Source organism: Apodemus sylvaticus, chromosome 20 (genome assembly GCF_947179515.1).
Source record: "Apodemus sylvaticus chromosome 20, mApoSyl1.1, whole genome shotgun sequence".
In the NCBI taxonomy this organism is placed as follows: Eukaryota; Metazoa; Chordata; class Mammalia; order Rodentia; family Muridae; genus Apodemus; species Apodemus sylvaticus.
The window spans coordinates 400,116-427,481 of record NC_067491.1 but is presented as its reverse complement, the minus strand read 5'-3'; the positions used below and the strand labels follow the sequence as shown (position 1 = coordinate 427,481).

General features: G+C 50.2%; 1 protein-coding gene across 4 annotated transcripts; it reads right to left on the bottom strand.

The window, feature by feature from the left end:
* Positions 1 to 40: 40 nt before the first annotated feature.
* On the bottom strand, positions 41 to 22,315 carry Gna15 (G protein subunit alpha 15). 4 transcript variants are annotated; one of them, XM_052165785.1, is made up of 8 exons: positions 22,228 to 22,315; positions 21,722 to 21,937; positions 12,981 to 13,165; positions 11,102 to 11,256; positions 10,679 to 10,807; positions 7,931 to 8,060; positions 6,788 to 6,941; positions 41 to 595 (listed from the first exon to the last, which is right to left on the bottom strand). In XM_052165785.1, the coding sequence occupies exons 2-8, from the start codon at positions 21,864 to 21,866 to the stop codon at positions 369 to 371; spliced, it is 1,125 nt and encodes a 374-aa protein (XP_052021745.1). In that variant the 5' UTR covers positions 21,867 to 21,937; positions 22,228 to 22,315; the 3' UTR covers positions 41 to 368. The 4 variants fall into 4 exon arrangements, with proteins under 4 accessions (XP_052021745.1, XP_052021744.1, XP_052021746.1 ...); XM_052165784.1 differs by having other exon boundaries at positions 22,091 to 22,261; XM_052165786.1 differs by having other exon boundaries at positions 11,102 to 11,253; positions 21,722 to 22,263.
* Positions 22,316 to 27,366: the final 5,051 nt, after the last annotated feature.

Sequence of the window (27,366 nt, the reverse complement as noted above, 5' to 3'; positions counted from 1 at the left end):
GAGGACTTGCACAGGGCCCCTGGGAAATCACAAGGCCCGGAACAGTTCTATCCAGTTTTGTTTTTTGTTTTTTGACACAGACAGGATCCTGGAACTCACAGAGATCCTCCTGCCTCTGTTTGCTTCCGGAGCGCTGGGGTTAAAGGCCCGGCTCACGTCCTTTCTCTAACAACTAGAAGAAGGGTGAGGGAATAAATTACAGAGGGGCTGGGCTTGGAGGCCCCATGGGGAGCAGGGACTCACTCGCCTGGCCTGGCTTCCCCACTTGGCGGTTCCTTGACCTGCAGTTTCGCGCATGACCACCAGGGCGCGCCATGTCCTCGCCACGACCGCGCCCCGCAGGGACGAACCGCTTGGGGTTCCCCGAGTCATAGCAGGTTGATCTCGTCCAGGTACCGGGCCAGCACCGAGTCCCGCACGTCCTTGAACACGCTGCGTACGCTGTGCGTGTCCGTGGCACAGGTGAAGTGTGCGAAGAGGCGGCGCGCGCGGGAGCCCTTCCTGCCACCGTCTTGGGGCTCCGCGCAGCTCGCATACACGCGGGCGTACATGTCCAAGATGAAGCGTTTGGCGGCCTCTGCGTCCCGCCGGGGTCCTGCAGAGAGGGCGTGGGATAGGATGGGCTCCTTTTTGTAGCCCAGACTGGCCTCAAACTCCCTACATAGCCCAGGATCAACCTGGTTTCCCTAAATAGCCCAGGCTGGCCTCCAGGTCAGTCTGTAGCCGGGCTGACTGTATTTTGGGTTTGTGTGGTGCTGGGGATTCAACCCAGGGCTTTGTGACAGCTCTGGGGATCCTTCTCTAGGGCGGGGAGTAGGGTGCAGAGACACTAAGGCCATCCGTACTGTTTGTCAGTCCAGCCAATGGAAATGAGGTGTAACTTGTAAGAGTCGCTCATGCGACCTGAATTGGTGGGTGAGACTCAGCTTGAGGACTTGAGTGTTAAGATGAGGCAGGGTCGCTCTCAGTGGGAACTCCATGAGCGTACAGAGACCCGGGTGTTCCGCACATGTGCTCCTCACTACACGCTGTCCATCTTCTTTGAAAAATGTGGAGGTCATACAGGGTCGAGTGGATGTCCTCAATTTCTACCTCTACCACGTAATGGTGTTAATCCTAGAGGACTTAGTTATTACAGATAAATGATATTCATATTTCTAATTTAAAAGATTAAAAAAAATATGTACATGTGACTAATGATTCATTTTTAGGCTGTCTAGTTGCAACTGCTCTAACAGAAAAAGCAACTATATTTTATATAATTACATAGTTATTGCCTATGTTATGGTTTATACTTTGTGTTCCAACTTAAATTAATAAAACTATCTTCTTGGAAGAAAGAAGAGAGGGGAAATTGTGTCCCTGTGCATATAATTTAAATTATGCTTGCATGTTTTTAAGAAAATTTTAAAATTTAGATGCCAAGAAACTCCTTGCTAAATGTATATGACATCTTGTAATTAGGTATATCGATGTCTAGGTGAAATGAAGGAATTCACTTACTAACATATGCCATGATCCTGATTTAATATTGGGGGAGAAGGCATGTCCTCTGTTTTTTCCACAGAATGCTGCAGAAGATATGCTGACTGTGCTTGCTGAATGCCCAGACCATGGTAACATAAGAGCTATATTGGGTATATGTTCTTGACTTACCTCAATTGTTAAATGTCCCAGGTTAGATAAATTGCCTAGCTTCAAGCTTTTAGACTTTGTGGGACAGAACATAGAGACTGTTATGCTAGCTTAGGAAAAATTAATTAGAAGAGTTAAAATGACTCTTCTCCTTATTGTGCTCAGCTGACTCAACCATAGACTGGTCTAGAAATAATTCCAATATTGAAGATTCCAATTTTGAAGATGGCTAACAATCTTCAGCCAGCTGTGTTAATTTAACATATAGTCTCCACTTTTCCTGAGGCTACCTCTCCCACCTCAGAGGCCAAGCTTTGGGTCCTTAAGGTTGTTAATTTACAACTGAATTGGATACTTCTGGGACAAGTTAATCCTATTCCACCTTTAACTCTTGACCTTGTCTGTTAAGCAGACTGGCTGTCTCCACCCAGGCTCACCTGGATGGAGAGATTACATGTCTGTTAAAGACACTTGCAGACCCCCCTGGCTTCAAAACTTACACAAGTGGATCTCCAAAGAGGGAGCCACATAGAACTCAGATCTATGTGTGTTTGTTTATGAACAAACATGGGTACCAGCGAGACGTGCGAGGCAAAGCACTGCATGGGGAGGTGAATTTCTGCTTCTGAGTCCCCAGGAAGTACACCTAATTGCATAGGGGTTAACGTCGAGAGGCTGTCCTTAAAATAATAAGGGAGCCTATTACCCCTCCTCTGAAAAAGACGTTATACAATATTTAAGAGGAATTACGGTCAATGCTTCCCCTCCTGGTTAAGGCCCGCCTTCTTATGAAGGATATTTATCCACTTGTTTTCTACCTCCTCGTGTTCAAATTAATAAAAAAAGGGAGGACATGTACAGAGCCATATTGGGGCAGTCTTGCACTTGGTCAGAGTTTGACTTTGGTCAAGGTTAACTTCTCCCAGTTAGCCAGGATCCTGCTCCACCTAGGGTGGAGCGCTCGTAGTAAAGGTTAAGTTCATTGTTCCTCCAGGTATAGGGATTCCTGAATTAAGCAAGTGACCCACCCAGCTGCCGGAGCAGTCAAGACGAAGACCTCCAAGAGAAGCTAGACAACTTCCACCGGAACTCAGCCTGGAGTCTGGGGGGAAGGGTTTGCCCGAACTGTTAAAAGGTCTGGCGCCATTAAAGTTTACGGCTTTGATCAGTGAACATTGACTTGGCCGCACGTTCTTTTCGCCCCTCTTCCCTATGACCCCAAAATTCTCTCAACAGGTAACCCGGTTTACATGTGGCTGCGGGCAGCTACAATACAGGGTCGAGTGGGAGTAAACGACCGGTACAAAGAATGTGGGCTCCAATCCTGCTTCCAAGGCAAAAGCGATGGCTCAGAGAATAAGAGTGCTCGCTGCCAAGCCTGAGAACTTGAGTTCAAATCTCTAGCACGCAGGAAAAACAGGAGTGTGCCTGTGCATGTGCCTATAACCTCAGTCCTGGAAGTAGAGGGACTCCCAAAGATGGACCGAACACGACTCAGGCAGCCTCCACCTGTTCCCCACCCCTGTCCCCAGCCTGCTTCAATTCCTTTTCTGGCTCAACTGCCAGCCAGTGACTATCCCTCTTTGTGCCTCAATATGTCTCTGCAATGGGCACATCCTACTCTATGAGCTTGTTTTATTTTTCTTTTAATCTGATCGAGGTGCCATGAGTTTTCCTTTGTGTTACTCTCCGTGTGTGGTTGTGGGTGCATGAATGTGTGTACACTCAGGTGCAGGGCAGAGGGCCACCTTGGCTGTAGTTCTTTTCTGAGTCAGAGCCTCACTGACTTACAAGGTTATCTTGCCCACAGGGACCCTCCTGGATCTGCCCAACATCATGGCAACTGAGCTATTTATGCTGCTAGGGATTCAAACCCAGGTCCCTGTGCTTGCGTGTGCCACACCCTTTACTCACTGAGACAAGGGATATGTCTTTTCAGACTCAAGGTGTCAATCTTTTGTTTCCCCATGACAGGGTTTCTCTGTGTAGCCCTGGCTGTCCTGGAACTCACTCTGTAGACCAGGCTGGTCTTGAACTCACAGAGATCCCCCTTCCTCTTGTCTACTGAGTGCTGGGATTAAAGGTGTGTGCCACCACTCCCCAAGTTTAATTCGCTTCCTGGCAACACTGGGAATAGAAACCAGGGTCTCTCACTTGCCATGCAAGCACCCGCCATCAAGCCACAGCCTCGGGTGTTTTTAGTCTTTTGTCAGAAATATGGAACCTGCTATGGCACCTCCCTCTGGAAAATGGTGAAAAAACTAAAATCAGTCAGCATGCCAAGTAAAGTTGCTCCTTCTGTGGCAAGAGCACGATGGACAGCCAAGCCGTTGGCATCTGGCACTGTGGTTCCTGCAGTAAAACAGTGGCGGGCAGGGCCTGGACTTACAGCACTACCTCCACAGTCACAGTGAAGTCCGCCATCAGAAGACTGAAGGAGCAGAAAGACCGGTAGACCCACCTTCTGAGACCGGCCTATCCCGCAATAAACGGGTTAATTTGTGTAACCAAAAGAGAGAGAGAGAGAGAGAGAGAGAGAGAGAGAGAGAGAGAGAGAGAAAAGAAAAAGAAAAAAGTGTCACAGAATGCAAAACACAGGAGGAACTGTCAGCGGTAAATAAGGTCTCTGGACTCTGTCCATGGTGTTTGAACGAGAGCTGTCCCCACATGCTGATTTGTTGGAATGCTCAGGTCCCAGCTGGTGGACCTGTTTGGGGAGGATGAGGAGGTGTGGCCTTCTTGGAGGAGGTGTGGCCTGGTTGGAAGTGTGTGGCTCTATTTTAGGAGATGTGATCCTGTTGTGGGGCATGGCCTTGTTGTAGGGGTGTGGCCTTTGTGGGGGCGTGGCCTTGTTGGAAGAGGTGTGTCACTGGGGATTCAAAAGTCACCATGTTCAGTCTCATTCTTTCTCTGCCTGCTCCTGGCAATCTGGATGTGACACTCTCCACTACCGCTCAGCACTGGGCTTGTCTTCTTCCCACCATGATCACAGACTAACCCTCTTATCTGCAGAGGTAAATGAACCCGTGATCGAATGCTGCCTTTACAAGAGTGGCTGTGGTCGTGGAATAGACCCGTGGCTGAGGCCCTGTGCCAGCCTGATGCTGTAAACAGTCCTTCCAGACCACCCATTTCCTCCACCCAGCCTCTCTAGGCCACAGCCTGGCTCTCAAGATGTTTCAGCTAAGACAGGGCTGGGAGTGACCAGAACTTCACATCTGTACCCCAGTCAGCCAGCCTTTGGGGTTTGGCAGCATGACAGGGGTTTTGGAGGCTCTCAGCTGCCATAAAGCCACTGGTCAAATTCCCATACTCTGGTATGGGTCACCAGAGTTGAATTTGAGTGACATTTGACATGGTGTCAAGCATGAACTACAGCCTGGACCATAGCTGATGGAGGGCTGACATACAAATCTTCTCCAGAATCTTATCTGCCCAGCACTGCAATCACTGCCTGATTTGCAGTCAGTGTTTCATGCTTGCCAGTTTTGGATCTCAGGTCTCCTAAGTTGGCAGCAAACTCACTTCTGCTGGTTTGGGGCCCTGGGCACAGTCCTCTGTCCCAGCAGCCACAAGAAGTGAGGGAGCTTGGCTCCAAGATGGCCAGTGCTGCCTCCTCCCGCCCTCCACAGTTGGGAGAGCAGCTGTTCCTTGTGTTGAACCTGCCTTGCTTGGCCAACCGACTGTGATGGATGAGACACAAATGTCCCTGAGACTTGATCATGAGAGACAGTCTTCCCCTGGGAGAAAGTCCAGCCACCCAGAGTCAGTCACTGTGACAATGCTGGTACGGACATTGAGGTCCAGAATGGAGGAGGACAGCAAGCTAGGGAAAGACGCCCCAGTGCACGCAGCACAGGGCTGCTGTGAGATAGTGCCCGGCGCCTCTCTGGTCCCAGCCACCAGGCAGTCTTACCTCGCTCAGCTCATCCCCAATCCCTGACCTGTACACCTGGGATCCAGGGCACAGGAAGAAGATCTGGGTTCTAGGCCAGCCTGGTCTATAGGGTTGAAGGCCAGTCAGAGCTATGCAGTGAGATCCTGCCTCAAAAAGGAGAGAGAGAGAGAGAGAGAGAGAGAGAGAGAACCAAATTCCTGACCATGAGACCTTGAGCCAGGCAATTCGGCTGGTTTGAGCTGGGATGGCGTCCTCGGCAACAGAGAGGGGATCCTTCTAGCACTGTGTGTTCCCAAGGCTGCAAACGCTACCCCCCTTCCAAGACCTCACAAACAGCAGTCTCCACCTAGCTGCTTCAGCCTGCCTTGCTTTGTGGAAGGTGAGTTTTCAACACTATTTATGTGTGTCATACATTTCTGCATCAGTATGCAGCTGAGTGTGGGTAGTCATGGCGCACGCCTTTAATCCCAGCACATGGGAGGCAGAGGCAGGCATATCTCTGAATCTGAGGCCAGCCTGGTCTACAGAGTGAGGTCCAGTGTAGCCAGGGCTACAGAGAAACCCTGACTTAGAAAACAAAAAAGAAAAATTACACAAATGAGATAAAATAGAGAGGTTACAGGGCTGGAGAGATGGCCCAGCAGTTAAGAGCACTAACTGCTCTTCTGGAGGTCCTAAGTTCAATTTCCTGTAACCATGTGGTGGCTCACAACCATCCGTAATGGGATCTGATGCCCTCCCTCTTCTGGTGTGTGTCTGAACACAGCTACAGTGTACTCATATAAATAAAAATAAATAAATCTTTAAAAAATAGAGACGTTACTGAAAAGGGATTGATGGAGCTATGACAACTGTAGTATAGGACAGGTGAGGATTGGCCCCTGTACAGAGGAGCCTCACTTATAGTCCCTCAGGGCTGGGGGGCATTATCAGGGTGGAGTTTCTGCCTAAAATCCTCAGTGAGGGGCTGGGGGTATGGTCAGGGAGGAACCACTGCCCATCATGTTCAAGGTCATGCAGTTCTACCCCTGTCACAAAAACAGAAACAGATTTTTTATGGAATCTTTTCTCATTCAATGGCATCTGCTAAGAGCATCATCTTAATTTCCATTCCAGAGAGAGGTATATCGGAAGGATCAGAAGAATCCTATTCTCTTTGAAGCTTCTGCTGAGCCTAGGAGAAAGTTATCCCCCCTTGCCCCCGGGAGCTATGTCTGGGAGGTGAAAGACATAGAAGGTTCTGGAACAACTCACCCTGGAAGCTGGGGAAGTAAGTGGCCAGGTGGGAGGTGTGGATTTTGTCCTCCAAGATGTCCGTCTTGTTGAGGAAAAGGATGACCGAGGTGCTCTTGAACCAGGGCAGCTCCAGGATGGTGCTGAACAGAGCAAGGCTCTCTTTCATGCGGTTCTGGGTGGGAGACAGAGGTGGGTGGTGACCCTCGCAGCATGGAGTGTGAAGGGAAATCTAAGACCCTGTGTGCATGACATCCTGCGTCGAGCTACAGTCTTCTGAAATCAGTGTCTGATCGGATGCCAGAATGCATGGACACCTGAATAGAGGTCAGATGTGACTGGCCAGAGGAATACACAGGTCATTAGAGAGCAGTCAAATCCTGTGACTGTGAAGGTGTCTCTTTGTGTGTGTGTGTGAGCACATGTGTGTGTATATGTGTGTGGTATGTTTGTGTGTGAGTGTGTGTGTGATGTATGAGTGTATGTGAGTGTGAGTGTACAGTGTGTGTGTCTCTGTGTATAAGTGTGTGTGAGTGTGGTATATGTGTGTATATGTGTTCATGCACATATGTGTATATGTGTGTGATATGTGAGTTTGTGTGTGTGTGTGTTTTCATGTGTGAGTGTATGTGTGAGTGTGGTGTATGTGAGTGTGTGAGTGTACAATGTGTATGTCTGTGTATAAGTGTGTGTGAGTGTGTGTCTTCGTGTGTGAGTGTGGTGTATGTGAGTGTGTACAGTGTGTGTCTCTGTGTATAAGTGTGTGTGAGTGTATGTGTATATGAGTGTGTATGTGCGGGGGGGCAGGGAGGGAGGTGTGGGGTACATTGAACCATCCTTGCAATGGGGACACCAACTGCTCTCCTAAGAGATGTTTTCCATGTTGAGGCATACCATGGCCATCCAGCAACAGGACTGAGGGCTGCGAGACCCCCAGAGGTTATGTAACACTGTGTGACTTGAGATGTAATTTGGCCACAGCTGTGCGCTGGTGTGACTGGAGCTGCTTCTGGTGAGGCCAGAAGAGGATGGGAGCCCATGAGTGCTGAGGTGGACTTGGGGACCAAGTCCCACAAAGACCTCACACAGAAGATGGAGGTTTAAGATCAAAGCTGCCATGGGGGGTTTCACTGGACGGTCCTCCTGTGGCGACGGCTCCCTCACCTCCTGATCATTCTCCTCCAGGCACTGGTCATACTCGCTCAGGGAGGCCAGGTAGATGAGGGCGATGACATTCTCGAAACAGTGGATCCATTTCTTACGTTCTGACTTCTGGCCACCAACATCCACAATACTGAAGAGAAATGAGAAGACCCACCACGGGCAGGTCACATGACCCAGTCGTCTCTGCTCACTGGCATATACAGTCACACCGGAGTCTGCCATAGGGTCTATTGTGATCAGATCAAAGAACGGACTGCACAGCTGTGCCACCTGCTGTATGCTGCTCACATTATGGAAGGAAGCTGAGGCAGGAGGATTGCCTCAATGAGTGAGTGTGAGGGTGGCCTACAGAGCAAGCATAAAGCCAGCCTGAGCAACAGAATGAGATTCTCTCTAGAATGAGATTCTCTCTCTCTCTCTCTCTCTCTTTCTCTTGCGTGAGTGCGCGCGCGCGCGCGCGCGCGCGCACACGCACACACACACACACACACACACACACGTAAACCTCAGGGCTGAGGAGTTGGCTCTGTGGCTAAGTTGCTTGTTAGGCATGCAGTGAGGTGTGATGTTGGATTCCTGGCATGAACTGTAATCCTAGATTGGAGGATGCCAGGGGAGGGCTGAAGAGGTTGAGCCCTAGGCTCAGAGACAGACCCTGTCCTGTGACACTAAGGTCAGAGTCGACATTCACACATGTACACCCACGAAAATCACAGGAAGGGTCTTTATTCGCCCAGTCCAGAATGTTCTTTAAGACATAAGATCAACAACGTCAGGTACATTAGGGCTGGAGAGATGGCTGAGCTGCTCCCCCAGAGGACCCGGGTTCAATTCCCAGCACCCACATGGGGGTCACAGCCATCAGTTCCAGGGGGATCCGATGCCATCTTCCAGCCTCTTAAGCCACCTGCATTCACACCCACAATCCCAGCCCATGCACACACAGTTAAGATTTTAATTAATCAGTATCAGGTATATGTAAGGCATAAAGATATCTGAGTGTGGGGCACAGGGGCTGACAGAAGGCCGTGGTTCTGGTCACACTTCCTCAGGCTCAATTTTCCCATCAGTAGAATGGGCCACTGTGTCCCTTGCTGGTTCTCCTCTGTGGCCAAAGAACAAGAGGAACGCATGGTCCCTTCCTCCTCCAACAAAACCATGGCTGCCTCCCTCCTGTGGCTCCTCAGAAACTGGGTCACTGATGTGGCTCTCAGTGTCACCTTCCTGAGGATATCTGTCACTGAGTGTAGATGACTCGAGCAAAATTTGCACACGGACGAGGGAAGCTGAGGCGAGCTCAGAGCTGAACTTGAGAGAGTTCCTCTGTAGCACATGGGATGCATTGCAGTCATACAAAGGTTCAAATCTCCTTTGCAGAACAAGCAATGTCATGCAAAAGCAGGACCAAGCTGGGCAGGGTGGGGCATACCTTTAGTCCCAGCACTCATGAGACAGAAGCAGGAATATTTCTTTCAGTTTGAGGCCAACCTGGGCTACATGGAGAAAAATCTGTCTCAAAAAGAAAAAAATGGGACACACAGACACACAGGCCTGCCCCAAACTACACCCTAGGTCACAGAGAGTCATCAGAGCATTTGTGAGTTTTTATGCCACACCACAGCTCCCTCAGAAAGATCACATGTAAGCTCTGCTTCCCATGTGCTGAAAACCATTCCTCAGCACGTGCAAACCGTGTGCAATCCATCCATCTGTCCATCCATCTGTCCATCCACATACCCATCCCCCACCCGTCCACCCATCCATCTACCCACCCATCCATCCATCCATCCATCCATCAATCTGTCCATCCACATACCCATCCCCCACCCATCCACCCATCCATCTACCCACCCACCCATCCATCCATCCATCAATCTGTCCATCCACATACCCATCCCCCACCCATCCACCCATCCATCTACCTACCCATCTACCCACCCACCCATCTACCCATCTGCCCACTCATCCATCTTCCATTCACCCACCACCAGTTCCGTTCCTCTGTTTTCCCTCCCCAGGTCTTTATGGCCTTGGCTCATGGCTACCGCCCTGCTTCCCAGCAGTGCTCTGCCTCTGGCCCTGTGGATCTCAGCACATCAGTGGCAGACCCTGGGGACCACCTGGTTTTGGGCGGTGTGTAACCTATTACAGAGTATTTAGAAGATCCCGACTAAGCCCCCCAGGGATGTGCTGTGACCCTTGTACCAAGCATGCACCTGCACCCATCCTTATCACTGGCTTTTACTGGCCCTAGCAGCAATCCCATAGTCCTCTCTCACTGTATTCTTCACTCCTGTCACTGGCCCATTCTCTTGGGTGACCCTGACGACCTGCCTCTACCACTTAAATAGGGTTCCTTAACTTCTTTCTTTTCTTTGGCATCCTCACTACTAAAGGGCGCTTGGCCTACCCTCTCCCCTGGATGTTAGGCACTCCCTCAGCCCGCAGCCATCCCTCCATCCCTGTGATGGCCATATAATCTGTCTTCACTTCCCCAGCAGCATCCTTTTGAGGACTAGAACTAAAAAAAAAAACTCCTGTTCATTCTCCAACACCATAAGAATGTTCATTTTCCAGGGATCTCTGTTCTCCAGTTGTGGCACCTCACTCTGTCTATCAAGGTCTCAGGCTAGTCCACATATCGCATAGAGGGTTCAATGTCAGACTTTTCCTTCCTTGAAGGACAGGACTGGAACACTCAGTTCCTATACAAAGACTCCCCAGGCCGGGCCTCTGTTGAGTGCTCACCGCAGTTTGGTTTTCTTCACGGAGAAGCAGTACTCATTGATGCCTGTGGTGGGCATGCGACTGCGTAACACGTCTTGCGCAGTGGGGATGTAGCTGTCCTCTGCGATGCGCTCCAGGTGTGACAGGTAGCTGTAGAGGGAGACTGTGTGAGACTGTGAGGAGGAGTTTGGGTGAAGCCTTTTCTGTGGTCCCTTCCCACCCTGGCCCCTTTTCTCTCTTGGCTCAACATTCGGAGTCTCCGCCCCAACGCTGGCCACACCCTTTGCAGACCACTTCTCTCCCTAGGCTCCTCCCTTCCCCTGCGTGATGCTTCCATGGCCACACCCCGAGGCCAGGCCGCTGAGACTTTGCCCGCATGACCATTGGCCACGCATCCCTGTGCTCCGACTCCACGACCCTTCCGCCCACAAATCCTAGACTCACTACATCGCGGAGTCCAACAGGTGGAATTCACGCCTGCGCTCGTAGCATGCGCGGATGCCTGCGTCCCGCCACAGGGACTGCATGGCCACTGCATAGGGCTTCTCGAATGTGCTCACTTTATAGGGGTCCTGGGTCATCACCAGGCTGGCGTGCTGCTGTGGAGAGACAGGTGAGAGGTTCGGGCAACCTGTGGGAACTTCAAGCCCCACCCCCATCCCTAAAACACACCCTTCTCTCCCCTGTTTCCATCCTAGTGCCATTTTGACAGATCCTACAGAGCTAACTGGCCCAGCATCCCTGCATCATGGGCCTACACAAGGAAAGGCAGCCTTTGAGAGGTGGTACTAGGGAACTCTTATTCATCCTTTAGTGCCCTTACTTACACAAATACCCCTTCCTCCAGTAAGACCTCTTCAGAGCTCTGCGGTCTCACTCTAGACTCCTTGACCCTAGATGGTCTGGAGGTGTCAAGGACAATGTGTGAGGCTTCCCACCAGTGAAGTAAGACACTGTGATTGTCTCCACATCATGGAGAGAGACAGAGAGGAGAGTAAAGGTCTCTGGGGTGGGGAAGGCAGAGATCTCTGCCAGACCCTGCTGTCTCTGTTCAGTCTCATAGATACTCGCCTCGCTCACACCCCCATGATGCACTGCGCATACTTGTGCCTATGTTCACACTCATGTGTACACGCATACAGATGTGAACTTTCCTGTGCTGTGTGTGTGTGCATCTCTGTATGTGTGGAGGCAGGAGGTATGAGCGTGCAAATCTTTTCTCTCCGGAACCTCGGGACCTAGGCAGCCAGAGGGATCTTTGAAGAAAAGACTCCTGTTCTCCCTGCAGGGCTTGATGTGGAAGAGCATACCAGCTGAGCCTGTGACTGTTTTTACCCTCTGTGGAGGGCTGGGACCACACCAGAGCACCCAGCCACTCCCTGGCACTGGGTGTTTGCAACTGGTCCTTAAATGTGGCCTCAAGGAAGGATTGGAGGAAGCCCCATTCCTGCTAGGTAAGGCTCCCTGAGGCTTGTTAGGGGGAAGGGGCACCCACACCCCTCAGTATGCTCTGTAAAGTAACCCAAGAAACTTTCTAAAACCCAAGTGACCTCTGTCAAACAGTGTCTCCATCATTTGGCACCTTGGGAGGGAGAGGGAGTTGTTCATGTCTTCACACAGGTGGGAATTTTACTAACACTGTCATGAGGGTGTCATGGGGGTCGTTGGAGAACATGTAGGTGACCCTAGTCAGAATGTCTAGGAATGGTCTGTGTCCCAAGGGCCTGTCAGAAAGTTCGTAGCTGTCTGTGAGCTAGGCATTGCAACCCCAAAGTTCACAAAGTGAAGCAGGGAATCTGGGGTCTCAGCACACCATGGTGTTTGGAGATGGAGCCATGAAAGCGACTGTCAGGGTGCCCTGAGTCGATACACTGAGACCTCAGAGAAGGGAGACGGGGTCTGCGGAGTCGACTCAGGGGGTAAAGTGTTTGCTATGCAGTCGACCTGAATTCCACCCCACATCAATCAGTTCACCAGTGTAATGGTAGCCTTGGGAGTCCAGCGGCCTCTTTTGGCCCCTGTGGGAACTGCACTCACATGCACAGACACAATTTAAAATAAATTAAATAGTAAAAGAAAGAAGGAAAGGAAGAAAGAAAGAAAGAAAGAAAGAAAGAAAGAAAGAAAGAAAGAAAGAAAGAGGGAGGGAGGGAAGACAGAAAGAAAAGAAGGAAGGAAGGAATCAACTGCCTTAGTAAACTTGTTTCTGGCATAAGAGGGAACCCAACTGGTGGTTCTTTGGATGTTCCTGGGATCCCATGCTGGGAAATGCTTTTCATCCAGCTCTGGAAATGTCAAACAGCACAGGGGACTTGGGTCTCACCTTGCTGTCAGGCCTGCTAAAAGGGATCTGCAGCCGGTCCATTGCCTCGATCATGGCCTGCATGGAGACGAAGATGTTCTGGTAGATGAGCAGCCGGAAGGCTCTGCGGTCCTCCTCAGAGTAGCCCACACCATGAATGATGCGCATTTGCTTGATGAATGTGCTTTTCCCGCTCTCACCAGGCCCTGGGGACAAACATCATGCTTAGAAGCATGGGCTCACGGTATACACATGATGCTTGCTCACGGTATACACATGGTGCTCATGGTGCATACATATAGGCTCACAGTATACACATGGTGCTCACGGTGCACTCAGTGCCCACAGCAGCCACAATGCCCATGGTACCCATAGTGACCCCTGTCCCTGCAGCAACCGCAGTGCACCCAATGCCTGTGGCACGCATGGCGATCACAGTGCACAGACCGCCCACAGTGCCCATGGTGATTGTGCCGTCCACGGTGCCCACTGATCCTTGAGCTGCTCAATGGGAAACAGCATTTTAGTTACTCCTTCCCTTGCTATGACAAAATGCCCAGCCCAGCTGCTTCAGAGAGGAGGGTTGTGTGGCCCACAGCCCCAGGGCAGGGCATAGCCCCCATAGGGCAGGAGCAGAGGAAGCTGTTCACCTCTCATCCAGTGTGTGGGCTCTTCACCCTCAGCTGATGACATTTACACAACCCCTGTCAAGCAGGGCCAGAGGCTGACCTAGTCTAGATCTTTTTCCTTAAAGTGTGGATGGGGCTTAGAAGATTCTAGATCAGTCCAGCTGACCATCATGAGGCAACATGGGTCGCTGTCCTAGTCAGGGCTTCTATTGCTGTGAGGAAACACCATGGCCAAAAACAAGTTGGAGAAGAAAGGGTTTGTTTGGCTTAAACTTCCACTTTACAGTTCATCATCAAAGGAATTCAGGCCAGGAACCTACACAGGCCAGGGACCTGGAGGCAGGAGCTGATGAAGAAGCCATGGCGGGTGCTGCTTCTGGGCTTTTCCCATAGTTTGCTCAGCCTGCTTCTTACTGAACCCAGGACCACCCACAATGAGCTGGGCCTGTCCCCACTGATCACTAAATAAGAAAATGTCCTCCTAGTGTCCATGAATTCGTGGTGCTGGCCTCATGTTCAGGTTCCCCTGCATCTGGACGTTGCTGCCGCCTCTCCCGCAAGAATAGCAGGGCTCGTGTGTCCTCTTAAATAAAATGATTTAACTTAAAAAGAAAGAAAGAAGGAAAGAAAGAAAGAAAGAAAGAAAGAAAGAAAGAAAGAAAAAAAGAAAGAAAAGAAAATGTCAGCTGAGTGGTGGTGGCGCACGCCTGTAATCCCAGCACTCTGGGAGGCAGAGGCAGGCAGATTTCTGAGTTTGAGGCCAGCCTGGTCTACAGAGTGAGTTCCAGGACAGCCAGGGCTACACAGAGAAACCCTGTCTTGAAAAACAAAAAACAATGGAGCTGGAGAACATCATACTAAGTGAGGTAACCCAGTCTCAAAAGATCAATCATGGTATGCACTCACTGATAAGTGGATATTAGCCTAGAAACTTTGAATACCCAGGACATTATCCACAAATTAAATGATGTCCAAAAAGAATGGAGGAGTGGCCCCTGGTTCTGGAAAGACTCAGTGCAAGAGTATAGGGGAATTCCAGAACAGGGAAGTAGGAAGGGATGGATGGAAGAACAGGGGGACGGAAGAGGGCTTTTGGGACTTGCGGGGAGTGGGGACCAAGAAAAGGGGAAATCATTTGAAACGTAAATTATATATATATATATATATATATATATATATATATATATATATATAAAAGAAAAACAAAAAACAAAACAAAACAAAAAACAAAACAAAAAGAAGAAAAAAGAAAAACAAAAAGAAAGAAAAAACAAAACAAAAGAAAGATAGAAAGACGGGGTAACAAAGAAAACACACCTGACCTCAACATGAACACACACACCCACACAAGTACACAGAAACCTAAGTACAAATATGGAAAGAGATCAAAATGACAAAGTAGGGGAGGTCACATGGAAATCACATCATACTTCCTGTCTGTTACGTTGTTTGGCTGAGTTGTACTCTGAACAGAGTGCAGCGACTCACATAGGCAGATGCAGTTGAGCTGTGTGCTTGGTTACCAATAAAGTTTTATCAGAACCTGGCTCATGGGTTTGCTTTTATGCTGGCTGTAAGTGCAGCAATAAGAATTGGACCTGTGGGCTGTTGGAGAGGCGGCTCAGCGGTTAAGAGCACTGACTGTTCTTCTGAAAGTCCTGAGTTCAAATCCCAGCAACTACATGGTGGCTCACAATCATCCACGATGAGATCTGACCTCCTCTTCTGGAGTGTCTGAAGACAGCTACGGTGTACTTAAATATAACAATAAATACATCTTAAAAAAAAAAAAAAGAACTGGTCCTGCCACCAGCATGGGAAACACCCACTTACCTACAGCCAAGTGCAGTGGTATTGAAACCACTCAAGCATTTTTATAATATTCTGCTTTGCCACACCCATTTCAGGAAGAGTATACTTTAAGACAATTCTCTCAGGTTTATTCATTTTATTTTATATGTATGTGTGTTGCCTGCACGTGTGTCTTTGTCACATGTTTGCAGTGCTTGTGCTGTTCCAAGAGGGCTTTGAATTCCCTGAGACTGGAGTTGCAGACAATTGTGACCTATCTGTGGTTGTTGGGGTTTCGACCCAGGTCCTCTGAAAGAGCAGCCAGTGCTTGTAACTGCTGAGCCATCTCTCCAGCTGCTACGATGGGGGAGGTGCTCTCTGTAAACCAAGCCTGGAGCTCATAATCTACCTGCCTCGGCTTCCAGGTGCTGGAATGACAGGCATACACCACCATGCCCAAGAGGAAGTGGACCTTTAGTGAGGGAACAGAATAGAATTCTCATCACCAGGGCAGTCATGAGTGAAGCTGTGGCTCTTGGGTCTGTAATGATGATATTAGAATCTTCCTTCAGGGTCCAGGGTCTGGAGCATGGCCCGCACCTCCCTGCTGTCTAATTCTGTGATGTTGAGAGCATCCCCCATCCTGAGGTGGTGTCCACTTTCTCATCTACGAAATGGACCAAAGCAGTAAACCTGCTGTGGTAGCAACCCAGAGGCTAGCCCCAGCTTGTTACTTGTCCATCCCCTGAGCACACTGCACACAGCCTTTCCAAGGAAGGGAAGTAGAGACCTACCACATGAGCCCCCCCCCAGGGTGAGGTCAGGGGGGCTCACACAGAGGAAGTGAGAAAAGTTACATAAAGAGGAACAAGGCCTAGGGCTCACCTGTCATGCGTGTGGTTCATTTCCAATGCCACATAAACCCAAGTCTGTCACTCCAGCCTCAGAGATGGGAACAGGAGCATTAGAGTTCAGTCATCCTCGGCTACACAGTAAATTTAAAACCACCCTGGGCTACATAAAATACTGGCTAAGAAAAAAAAGTGGGAGGTGGGCGGGAGAGGAACAGACTTGGGCCATGTGGACCTTCTGAGGACAGGAGCCTCAGTGGACTGGGAGGCTACAACCTGTCTGTAAACCTGGGGGTCATGTGGGCAGGACAGGTGGGAGCATGATTCCTCTCTGAAACTCAGTTTCCCAAGGTGTTCAGAAATCCTTTGTTATTAAAAATATTCGCAGGAAGACAGGGGTGCTGCTGCGAGGGATAGCGGAAGCTGTGTGCGGGCCGCTGTGCGAGAGCTTCTTGGAGCAGAGCCTACAGATATGGGAGGGGGCGTTCCCTCAATAGGGCCTGAACCTGGATCCTCGCGCATGCTAAGCAGGGCTCCACCGCGGCCACGCCCCCATCCCCTTGCTAGGAATTCTAGGTGGGGCTCCACCTCTGCGCCTTGCTCCTAGCCCTCTGTTTACTCTTCAGACAGGGTCTCACTATGTTCCCATAATAGCCTGCAACTCACAAACCTCCTTGCTCAGTACTCCAAGAAGTCTGGGTCACAAGCAGGAGCCACGGATCCAGTTGACTCGTACCTTATGATGTGCCCATGTCCCTGTACCCAGGCTGAGCAGTGATGATGAAAACATATGTATTCCCTCAGTTACGGTCTTCTGAGATCCTGGCTGAGAGACTGCATGTCTTTGCCCAGTCATCATAGATGACCAGCATTTATGCAATTTCTAAGAAGACACGAGGACTCGGAAAGGTCATGCATGATACCAGTCTCAGAGGAGGACCAGGGAGTCAACTAGGTGCTGGCGTCAGCCTCCGCAGTCAGCCTCCACTCTGATGCCTGTGAGGCTTCTAGGGATGCTGTGGGGAGGGACAACAGGACGTGGACATGACCTGTGGTCTCATTGTCATTCCTAAATACTCACATCCCTTCTGACGGAAGGGTAGAGAACAGATACAAGCTCCACCTTCACACTTTATTGTTTACTGTTAATTTGGTTTTTTCATTTTATCTTTTGTATTTTGCCTTTGTCTGTGCACATGCATGCAGTACCCACAGAAGCCAGAAAGGGCATCAGGTTCCCTGGAACTGAAGTCAAAACAGGTGGTTGTGAGCCCATGTGGGGGCTGGGGACCGGTCCGAGTCCTCTGTGAGAGTAGCCAGTGCTGTAACCCTGACCCATGTCTTCACCCCCAGTAATATTATTTCCCTCCCATAGTGGTATATGGTGGTCAACACTCCAGATACTGGCACAGGAGGACTGGTGCTTTGAAGTCACATTGGGCAACATGGCAAAAAATAAATAAGATAAAATATAGAGCTTGGGTATTAGAGATGAGCCTCAGAGCTTCCTGCTCCAGCCGTTCCCTTAGAGGACCGAGGTTTGATCCTAGCACCCACAGAGCTGCTCACAAGGTTTGTGACTCCAGTCCCAGAGAATCCTACCTTGTCCTCAGGCCCTTCAGGTACTGCTTGCACATGTTACATAGATATGCAGACAAACACCCAGACATATAAAATAAAAATAAAATAACCCTTTTTAAAACTTAGTTAAGCTGGGCACGGTGGTGTATGCCTTTAGTCCCAGCACTCGGGAGGCAGAAGCAGGTGGATCTCTGTGAGTTTGAGGGCAGCCTGGTCTACAGAGTAGGTTCCAGGTCAACCAGGTCTGTTACAAAAAACCAAAAGAAGTCAGTAAAAACAATACGGTCAGGGCCAGCCATGGTAGGACACGCCTTTAATCACAGCAGTCTGAGTTAGAGGTAAGGGAATCCTGGGGCTGTTTGCCAGGCCCTAGGGAATCCATGAGGCTCCAGGTCCAGGAAGAGATACAGTCACAAAACAAGAAGGCAAAGGACCAAAGCAGGTGCCCTGTGTGGACTGCGGCCTCCATGCACAAGATGGAAACACCAGGAACAGCCTGTGACACATCACTGTTGAAATTCTGAAGCACACAGATGCCATCGCACCTCTGGGCAAGTTGTGGTACTTATCTCTTTCCAGAAACTTCCACAAGGGGTTTGGTTGTGGCAACAGCTCTCTCCACCTGGCCAGGCTGCCCAACCCAAACAGGAAGTGTCTGCTTCCTTCTGGAGAAGGCAGGGGGAAGTGCAACCAGGCTGGGGACAGCAATGTGGGGGTAGTCATGCTCAACTCGGGTGGCATGAGGACCCAGAATTTCACTCAGACCCCAGGAAATGGGGCATGTGAAGAACTCAGAGGCCCAGCTGCCACATCTGGATATGGTTCAGAGTAGCTGTAGATTCCAGACAAACACTGACACCTCCCCATGCCTAAGTTTCCATAGTTGTCATTGAAGCCTGGACAGAAGCACAAGAGGTCTACAAGACTGTGGAACTAAGTCATGAGCTGTGTGGCTTCTGGCAAGTTGCTTCACCTCTCTGGGCTTGTTCAGCAAAGGCAACTCTTATGCCTTCATTCTGGCTTTTTATTCTTGCTAACATGCTAGCTGTTTCATTCTTAGCACAGACATGTCCCTCTCAACCCCACCCAGGCTCACCCCAGCCAGCTTCCTCAAAATCCCTGCTTTTGGATTCGATTCCTGTTTTCAAATGGACTGAAAAGCATCTACAAAGAAGGGATAGTCAAGGTCTGCAGTGAAAATCCCTGAAACCTTGTCACTGCTCAGAGGACACACAGACACCTGGGTCCAGCTGACATGGAAGAAGGTGAAAACCCATAAAAAGGGGAGGGGAATGCAAAAAGGTGAATAATGTCTGTAGTGAAGGCTTAAAAGAAAGTCAGGGAAAGGCTGGGAAAGACTAGGGAGAATCCGTTCAGAAAATAGACTGATTCATTCATATACACACATACATAAACCTGCTCATCCACCCATGTGCCATGTATTAATTTATCTATATATCAGCACATAAATTGAAATATCCACCTACCTACCCATCTTTCTGTCTGTTGATCCACCCATCCACCCATACATCCATACACTGATCTGTCCATGCACCCACCCATCCATCCATCCAACCATGCATCCAACTATATATCCAACCACTCATCTATCCATCCATCCATCATCCATCATCCATCCATCCACCCATCCATCCACCTATACATCCATCCATCCATCCACCCATGCATCCAACTATATATCCGTCCATCCATCTACTCATCCACCCATCCACCCATCCACCCATCTATCCATCTATCCACCCATCCACCCATCCATCCATCCACCCACCCATCCACCCACCCATCTATCCATCCACCCATCCATCCACCCATCCATCCACCCATCTATCCATCCACCCATTCATCCATCCATCCATCTACCCATCCATTCATCCATCCACCCATCTACCCATCCACCCATCCATTCATCCATCCATCCTTCACTGTGTATTTACTGAGCTCCACCCAGGTGTGTTCTCCTGCATGAAGAAGACAGATTCAACCACTGCCCTTTTGTTGTCTGCTGTGTAATTAGAGATACAATTAGTTAAGCAAGTAGAGGACATTGGATATAGATCTAAATAATGAGGAAGGAGACTATCTGGGAATTGGTGATCTGGAGAGCCAGACAACACTGTGCTCAGACTGCCATGGAGCAAAGAGATGGGACTTGCAATGTCCAGGATACAGAGGCTGAGAGCTCAGATGAAGCAAGTGCAAGGGCCCTGTGGTGGAGCAGTGATGCTGAGACATCCCACACATACTGCTGAAGTGACAAGACATAGACTTGCTGGATTAAGGCAGAGGAAGAAGGAGAAACGGCTTACGTGAAGCAGATTCAGTGCAAACCCTCGCTCGGGAAGAGGGCTCGGACGACGTGGTGTTCTTAAATGCTGTCCATTGCTCCTTCTGTTACTGGAGACATGGATGCAAGGCCTCACAGGAACCATGTGAGTGCTCCCTAGAGATATTCCCTAGAATCCTTACTGGGGGATTCTAGGAGGGGCTCCACCCCCGAACAGTACTTCCGGGACACAGAATGCACTCCTCTGAACTCTCCACTGTATGAGGGGCAGTTGTGTCACAGCACGCATGTGGACGTCAGAGGCCTATTTTGGTGAATGTCTTTTCTTTTTTCATCTTTATCAGTTCAGGCTTTGAACCCAGGTTGTAAATCTGCTCAGCAAGCCCCTCTCCTCCTCCTCCCCTGAGCCATCTCTTCTCCCTCAAAAATTCAATCCTTCAGTCAAACCTTCTTGGGCTCCGATGGATTTTTTTTTTTTTTTAATCAAAGTGAAGAGAATTAGGCGATTCTCTGTGTGGAGCCAGGAAACCAAATGTGCGCATGGAGGATTTTGAGGGAGAGTCATGGGGGCTCCCGTCTGAGGGGAGAAGTTGGGGTAGAATGTGACTTTATGCTATACCAAAATTATTTTAAAAGGAAGAAAAAATTCCCCTTTCAGAAATAAGAATTAAAAAGCACTTATTGAGCTGTAATTATTTTATCTGCTTATGGGCCTTGTTTCATTCCTCAAGAAAGATACCATTCTTTGATAACATCATCATCATCATCATCATCATCATCATCATCTCAGTATGTAGCTCAGGTGGTTTTGAACTCATGGCAATTCTGATATCTCAATAATCCAAGTGCTAGGATTACCAGTGTATAACACTATATCTAGCTTTTAGTTTTAAAACAGGGAGTCACTTGGCTCAGGCTAGCCTCAAACTCTTCATGTAGCTCAAGGTGACCCTGAACTCCTGATTTTCCTACCTCCATCTCCTGTATGCTTGGTGACACATTCGTACCTCCCATGTATGGCTCATGTAGCCTTAGGATGGAAACCAGGGTCTCCCTAATGCTCCGGTATCTTTCTGCCTGCTGAGCCCAGTTCCTGTTCTGCCCCTCCTCACCTTTCTCGATTTCTGTTACAATGTCTCGCACAGTCCAAGCTGGTCTCTAATTCACAACCCTCTGGCCTCAGTGTCACAAGTAACTACTTGATAGGCATGAAGCTCTTTGGTCAGTTCGAGAGTTTAGAATTGTGAATGAATGAGTCCACTGGCCCAGAACAAAGCCCTTGGTGGTTATGACCGGGTTGCCAGAAGCTTGGAGTCCTGCTCAGACAGTCGGAGGAAAAAGCTCAGGCCCTCCCCGGGCCAGCCTGAACGGAAGCTCACCTTCATTCCCTTCCTGTGACACATACGGGTGTGCTTGTGTGGCAGCGCCCATCAGGGCCATCACCCCGCAGCCGGATGCACAGCTCAACCGTGAATGAGAGACCCAGCTTCTTGAAGCCTTCTCTCCCCATCTAGAAAATGGGTCTGCAAGCAAGCCGAGCCCCTGCTGCCTCCAGAGTCGCTGACCCCGCCCGCTCTGGGTCCCTGCGCTGCATCCCACACTCACCTAACAGCAAGAGTTTCAGTTCCCCGCGCTCTTGTTTTTTCTGTTCTAACAAAATCTTGTTGATCTCCTGGTCGATTCTGGCGGCGGTCTTCTCCTCCTCTGTCAGGCACCAGGGACAGCAGCCCCAGGTCAGGGACCTGGCCATGGTGGGCGCTTCACAGGCCACCGGGTGACATCGCAGGGCCTGCGCACCCCAATTGTAGGACGCTTTCTCCTCTGGATGGGATGGGGGGTGGAAGTCACCCCAGGGTCCCCCGTGTCCCTGCCTAGGGCCTGCGGGAGCCCAGGCAAGGGCTTCAAGAGGCCTGGGTGCTGGAAACAGGGCGGGGACGTGGGTGCTGCCTCCCGCCCCCTCCAACTTGCCCAGACCTGGCCCTGCCCGCCAGACAGGTCGGTGGTGGTAGTTCCAGCGGATGGGGAGGGACGGTGGCTGCCTCTTGGGGAGCACAGTCCTTCTGGCGTCTAACTTGAGCCTCCTTCCTCCTTCCCTAGGAGTGTGGCCTTACCCCTGGGCTTCTGACTCTGCTGGCCCCAGCTGCCCCCTCCTCTGGGCCAAATAGGAAGCGACCAGTGGGCACAGCTATTGCTCAGGGCTGATTTCAGAACTGCTGAGGCGAGAGGGAAGTCTCTGCTTCCGTGTCTGTCTGGGCTCCCTCAGCACACACACCAATATGACAGCTGAGGAGACTGAGGCATAGAGTAAAGGGCTTCCCCCAACACCCATGGAGGAGACAGAGGTTGTGTCTGGCCCCTCGGGTCCCAGAGAGATTATCAAGAAGCAGAAGAATCAGTGAGAGAGGAGCTGGTGGATTTATGGAGCACCTGCTGTATATCAGGAAGGCTTCTATTTTGCTCCACAGAGGACAAAACAGAATTTTTTTTGTAAAGTTGGGGTGACAGTGAGCTGCTTCAGTGGGTGAGGGAGTTTGTACCCTAGCCTGACCAGAGTCGTACCTGGGGCTCATGTGGTGAACCAATTCTGTAAGTTACCCTCTGCCTTCCACCTAAACCCCAAACCAAACAGAACAATAAAACTCCCGGGTACCAGATGGTGACACATTCTGAAAGAGAAGCAGAGCCATTGAAGGTCTGGGGGCGTGGCTTTAACAGGGCCTTAGGAGAGCAAAGGTGACAGACACTAAAGGACTCTAAGAGTTTCATCTTTGAGCTGAGACCCTCAGACCCCAGGCTACACAAACGAAAGGTTTTAGATCTTTCTGGCTCATGTATCTCTAGCCTGCGGAGATTCGCACAGCCTGAGAGCCTCTTGACATGCATTGGTAAGACTCGGAGAGAGTGTCCGCTCCCGGGGAACACACAACTTCCTAGTCTTCCTCCTCCCCTGCTCCAGGTCGATGGCGGGAAGTTGACAGGTTGGCAGAACTACGCATGCTCTCTCTATGAAAACTTCAGTTGACTGTTGATTCCTATTGCAGCAGATGGGAAGTGAGATAAGGGTGGGGCGGGGTCACTGAGGCCAGAGGGAGTGTCCCACCCACCGAGACTTGTGCTGAGGTCGACTGGGAGCAAGGTGGGGTGGGTAGGATGGGGTGCAGTGGGGGATTGGGGTGGGGGTGGGGGCGGAGCATCAGAACCGGCCTGGTCTTGCAGAAGTTGGAGAGATAGCACCCTGCCTGGTCCTTTTGGGACCAGACACAGGCCCTCAGAACAATACAGTGCAGACTAAAGCCTCACTCTGATAACTTCTGGGCCCCCCACTATTGCCCTCTGTGTGAGTTCCAGCAAGAGGATCCCATGAGTCCTGAGCCAGCCTAGGCTACACAGTGAGACCCTGTCAACATTTTTACAGGGTCTTGTACTGTGCAGAACCTGTACCTCTGTGAAAACATTGTATCAACTGGTAACAGAAACCTGTCTTCTATTTTTTCTAATATAATAGGCTTTTTTCTTTTTCTTTTTCTTTTTCTTTTTCTTTTTCTTTTTCTTTTACTTTCTCTCTCTCTCTCTCTCTCTCTCTCTCTCTCTCTCTCTCTCTCTCTCTCTCTCTCTCTCTCTCTCTCTCTCTCTCTAAGACAGGGTTTCTCCGTGTAGCCCTGGCTGTTCTGGATCTCATTCTGTAGACCAGGCTAGCTTTGAATTCACAGATCACAGAGACTCCCTTTCTGCCCCCGCCCCCCCTTTGCCTTTTGAGTACTGGGATTTTAAGGAGTGCACCACCATCATCAGCACTGGCTTTTTTCTTAAATTGTATAGTTACATTTGTTTATTTGTTGTGTGTGGCTGCACATGCCAGCAACGCGGTGTGCATGTCCCAGGACATGTTCTTTGAGTTGTTATTGCCCTCCCAGCACGTGGATCCCAAGGATCAGACTCAGGTGCTCAGGCTTGCCCACAAGCTCCTACACCCTCTGAGCCTTCTCATGTCGCTGCCATTGTTTCTTTCTAACAAACAAACAAACAAACAAAACCAAACTGAGCGATGGTAGCATACATGTTTAATTCCAGCACTTGGGAGGCAGAGGTAGGCAGATCTCTGAGTTAGAGGCTAGCCTGGTCTGCACTGTGAGTTCCAGAACATCCAGGGCTACACAGAGAAACCCTGTGTCCTTAATCATAAACAAATTATTACTTTGGTGTGCTTTGCAGAATGTGCATTATACACATGTACGTGGAGTACTCATAGAGACCAGAAGAGGGCGCTAGGTCTCCTGGAGCTCACAGGTGTGGGCGATAGAATAGAACCCCGGGTTTTCTAGAAGTGTAGCCAGGTGACAACATGGCTGGTGCTAAGCAGCCCAGTCTTGGGCACAGGTCTGAACTTGCTCATTGTTTTCAGTTTATGCCACAGCTGTTCCTGGATGGCATCTGACTGCACAGCTGCACTTAGGACTCTCCCTACCCAGCAGTGGTGACTGACAGATCTGTGGTGCCTGGTGGCAGCTGTGTCAGTCGTCTGGAGACACCTGCTGGACATTGGTGGAATGACAAGCAACTGCACTGCCAAGGAGACCACTGGCCCTGCTTCCCTCCAAGGAGTCCTCAGGCCTGCCTGCCAGACCCTTCCTCTGTTCCAGCCACGCAGCACACAGGCCTTCTCCAAGCTCCACCTCAATCTCCAGGTCGCACATGGTAGAAGAGAGGATAGAGTCTTGCAAGTTCTCCTCTAATGTCCACCTGTGTCCCACACCACCATCCTGCTGGCTTCATGTCTAAGTGACATAGTTAGTCATCTTAATTAGTGATCAAGGGGGGAGGGCACAGCCCACTGTGTGTGGCAGCATCCCTGGGCTGTGGTCCTGGGTTCTATGAGAAGCAGGCTAACTAAGCCATGGGGAGCAGTACCCTTCATGACCTCTGCATCAATTCCTGCCTCCAGGTTCCTGCCCTGTGTAAGTTCCTGTCTTGACTTCCTTCAATAATGATTGTGGTCTAGAAGTGTAAGTCAAATAAACCCTTTGCTCCCCAGCTTGCTGTTGGTCATGAGGTTTATCATAGCAATAGAAACAATTTTCTGAATGATCGATTGAAGGGGAGCCCATCTTACAGCCTGGATCCCATTTTTTTTGTTTTTTGTTTTTTTCTTCAGTAAAGGCTGTTTTATTTACTGAATAAATACTGCTGGGCACAGTGATCCCCAAAGCCCATGCCACTGATGACCCTGAGATAATCTGAGTGGGTGAGGGGAGTTTGGAGCCGTCTCACATAGCTGGCGGAATGATGTGCTATAGCACAGATGCTGTGGGAAGTGACGGTTTGTGGGAATAGAGTTATGGTGTCATCCCCCAGTCTGCTTAGGGAATAGGTTCTGACCCTACAACCAAAGGCTGAATACACATTCACACATCCAAGTTTCTGTTGACTAGATTCACAACAGCCAAGAACTACAAGTCATCCTAATGCTGCAGAGATGAGGAGACACATGCTGCAACCCACCCAACGGAAGAAGGAATATCACTCAACCACAAAAGGGGAAAGTGCATTCTGACCCTGCTCCAGGCTGGATGATCCTGGACACAGGACACAGGGATGCTACAAGATTCCACACCCAGGACCCACAGAGACAGGAGGTGGGAGTATGGGTGCTGAGTGGGGACAGAGCTTTACAACAGAGATGGAATGTTCTGGAAGTTGTACAGAAGACAGCTGCACAGCTGAAGGACTGAGCACCATGCCATCAAGCACTTTTTTCTTCCTGTTTGTGTGTGTGTGTTTCAAGACAGGGTTTCTCTGTGTAGCCCTGGCTGTCCTGGAACTCAGTCTATAGACCAGGCTGGCCTCAAACTCAGAAATCTGCCTGCCTCTGCCTCCCAAGTGCATGCACCATCACTGCTTGGCCACTTTTTTTTTTCATGTTGTGTATGTGCATGTGTCTGTGGACACTACCAGTGTCTTCAATTGTTTCCCATCTTGACTTTTGAGACAGACTCTGAACTCGCAGCTCAGAGACTAGCCAAGTTGGCTATCAGCTAGCACCATGGGTCTGCTTGTCCATGTTCTCAGTGCGGAGCCTCAGGCCCACTCCAAAGGACATGATTAAACTCAGGTCTTCCTGTTGGAAGGCAAGCACCCTACCACTCATGCCATTTCCCCAAGTAGGCCCCCCTCCCATGGAAAAATGGTGGCAGCTGGGGATAGAGAATTGCTGGCCCAACATCCTGTAGCAGGAGCTGGGGTCCCTCCCTCCAAGTGAGCAGGGAACTAACATCTCACAGTAGAAGAACACTGGTTGACCAGGTGATGCTTGGGCAGTGGCCAGACGTGCCTTGGGGATAAGCTTGTTCTGACCACACGCTCCCCCCAACATACTTTTAATAATCCCAAAGGAGCCAAAGGAATTTAGGAACAAAATTTATTCCGATTTAAAACAGAATTCAAGAGAAAGGTATGAAAAGGTGGCTTCAGCAAGACCCTCTGGGTTAAGGGGTCAGGGCCCCGACCTGCTGCTTGCACCCTGGCATCCGTGGCCGAGGGCCTGTCGGAGCCTGGCACTGAGCCTCCCCTTACATGGGAACATGCTTCACAAAGGACGAGGGTTAAAAAACAGTGTTTTGAGTGTTCTCTTAAATAGGCTGAAGTTTGAAATCAGGACTGTGTAATATACAAGGGTCACAGCAGCCGCTGGCAGCCACCACAGGCCAGGCCTGGACTCCCTGGGTGCTGGATGGTGGCTGACACTCCCAATGCACCAAGGTGGACACAAAGAAACCAGTGTGTCCCCTGCAATCGGGCCATCCCTTGGTAAGGACCAGGTCAGAAGTAGGGAGGCTGGGGTCCCCATCCTGGACCTGTGTGGCACGGAGCTCCAAAGGCCTCCGACATAGTTCCCCTGGGCAGAACCCGCCAGCCACCACTTGGTTGCTGCCCCAGGGCTTTGGCTGTGGCTATCGTGGCCCAGCACACTTGGCACATACTGCTCAAGAGAGGCTAACACTGCCGGCTTGGGGTGGTCCAGCCTCAGACACCTGTACAGTCCCAACTTCTCTTCCCCTTGAGCAACACAGATGCCTACTGTGAGGACCTGGGTCTCCCACGGGGAGTCTGTGGGTGGCCAGGAAGACCCTGCCATCCACGCAGCTCTGTAGTGTGTGGGATGGCACAGATCGGACCCTCAACTGGAGACAGGAGAGGAGGGTCCTGTTGTGGGAAGGTGGGGGAGGCCAGGAATGTGGGTGATCACCATAGCC

Bases quoted from the DNA above. Each gene is read 5' to 3' on its own strand.
- Gna15 (XM_052165785.1), bottom strand. From the start codon at position 21,866: ATGGCCAGGTCCCTGACCTGGGGCTGCTGTCCCTGGTGCCTGACAGAG. The intron at 11,257-12,980 runs GTGAGACCCAAG...GTCTCTCCACAG, and splicing joins TTAGCAGGCCTGACAGCAAG to CAGCACGCCAGCCTGGTGAT. The intron at 8,061-10,678 runs GTGAGCACTCAA...ATTTCTCTTCAG, and splicing joins GTGAAGAAAACCAAACTGCG to TATTGTGGATGTTGGTGGCC.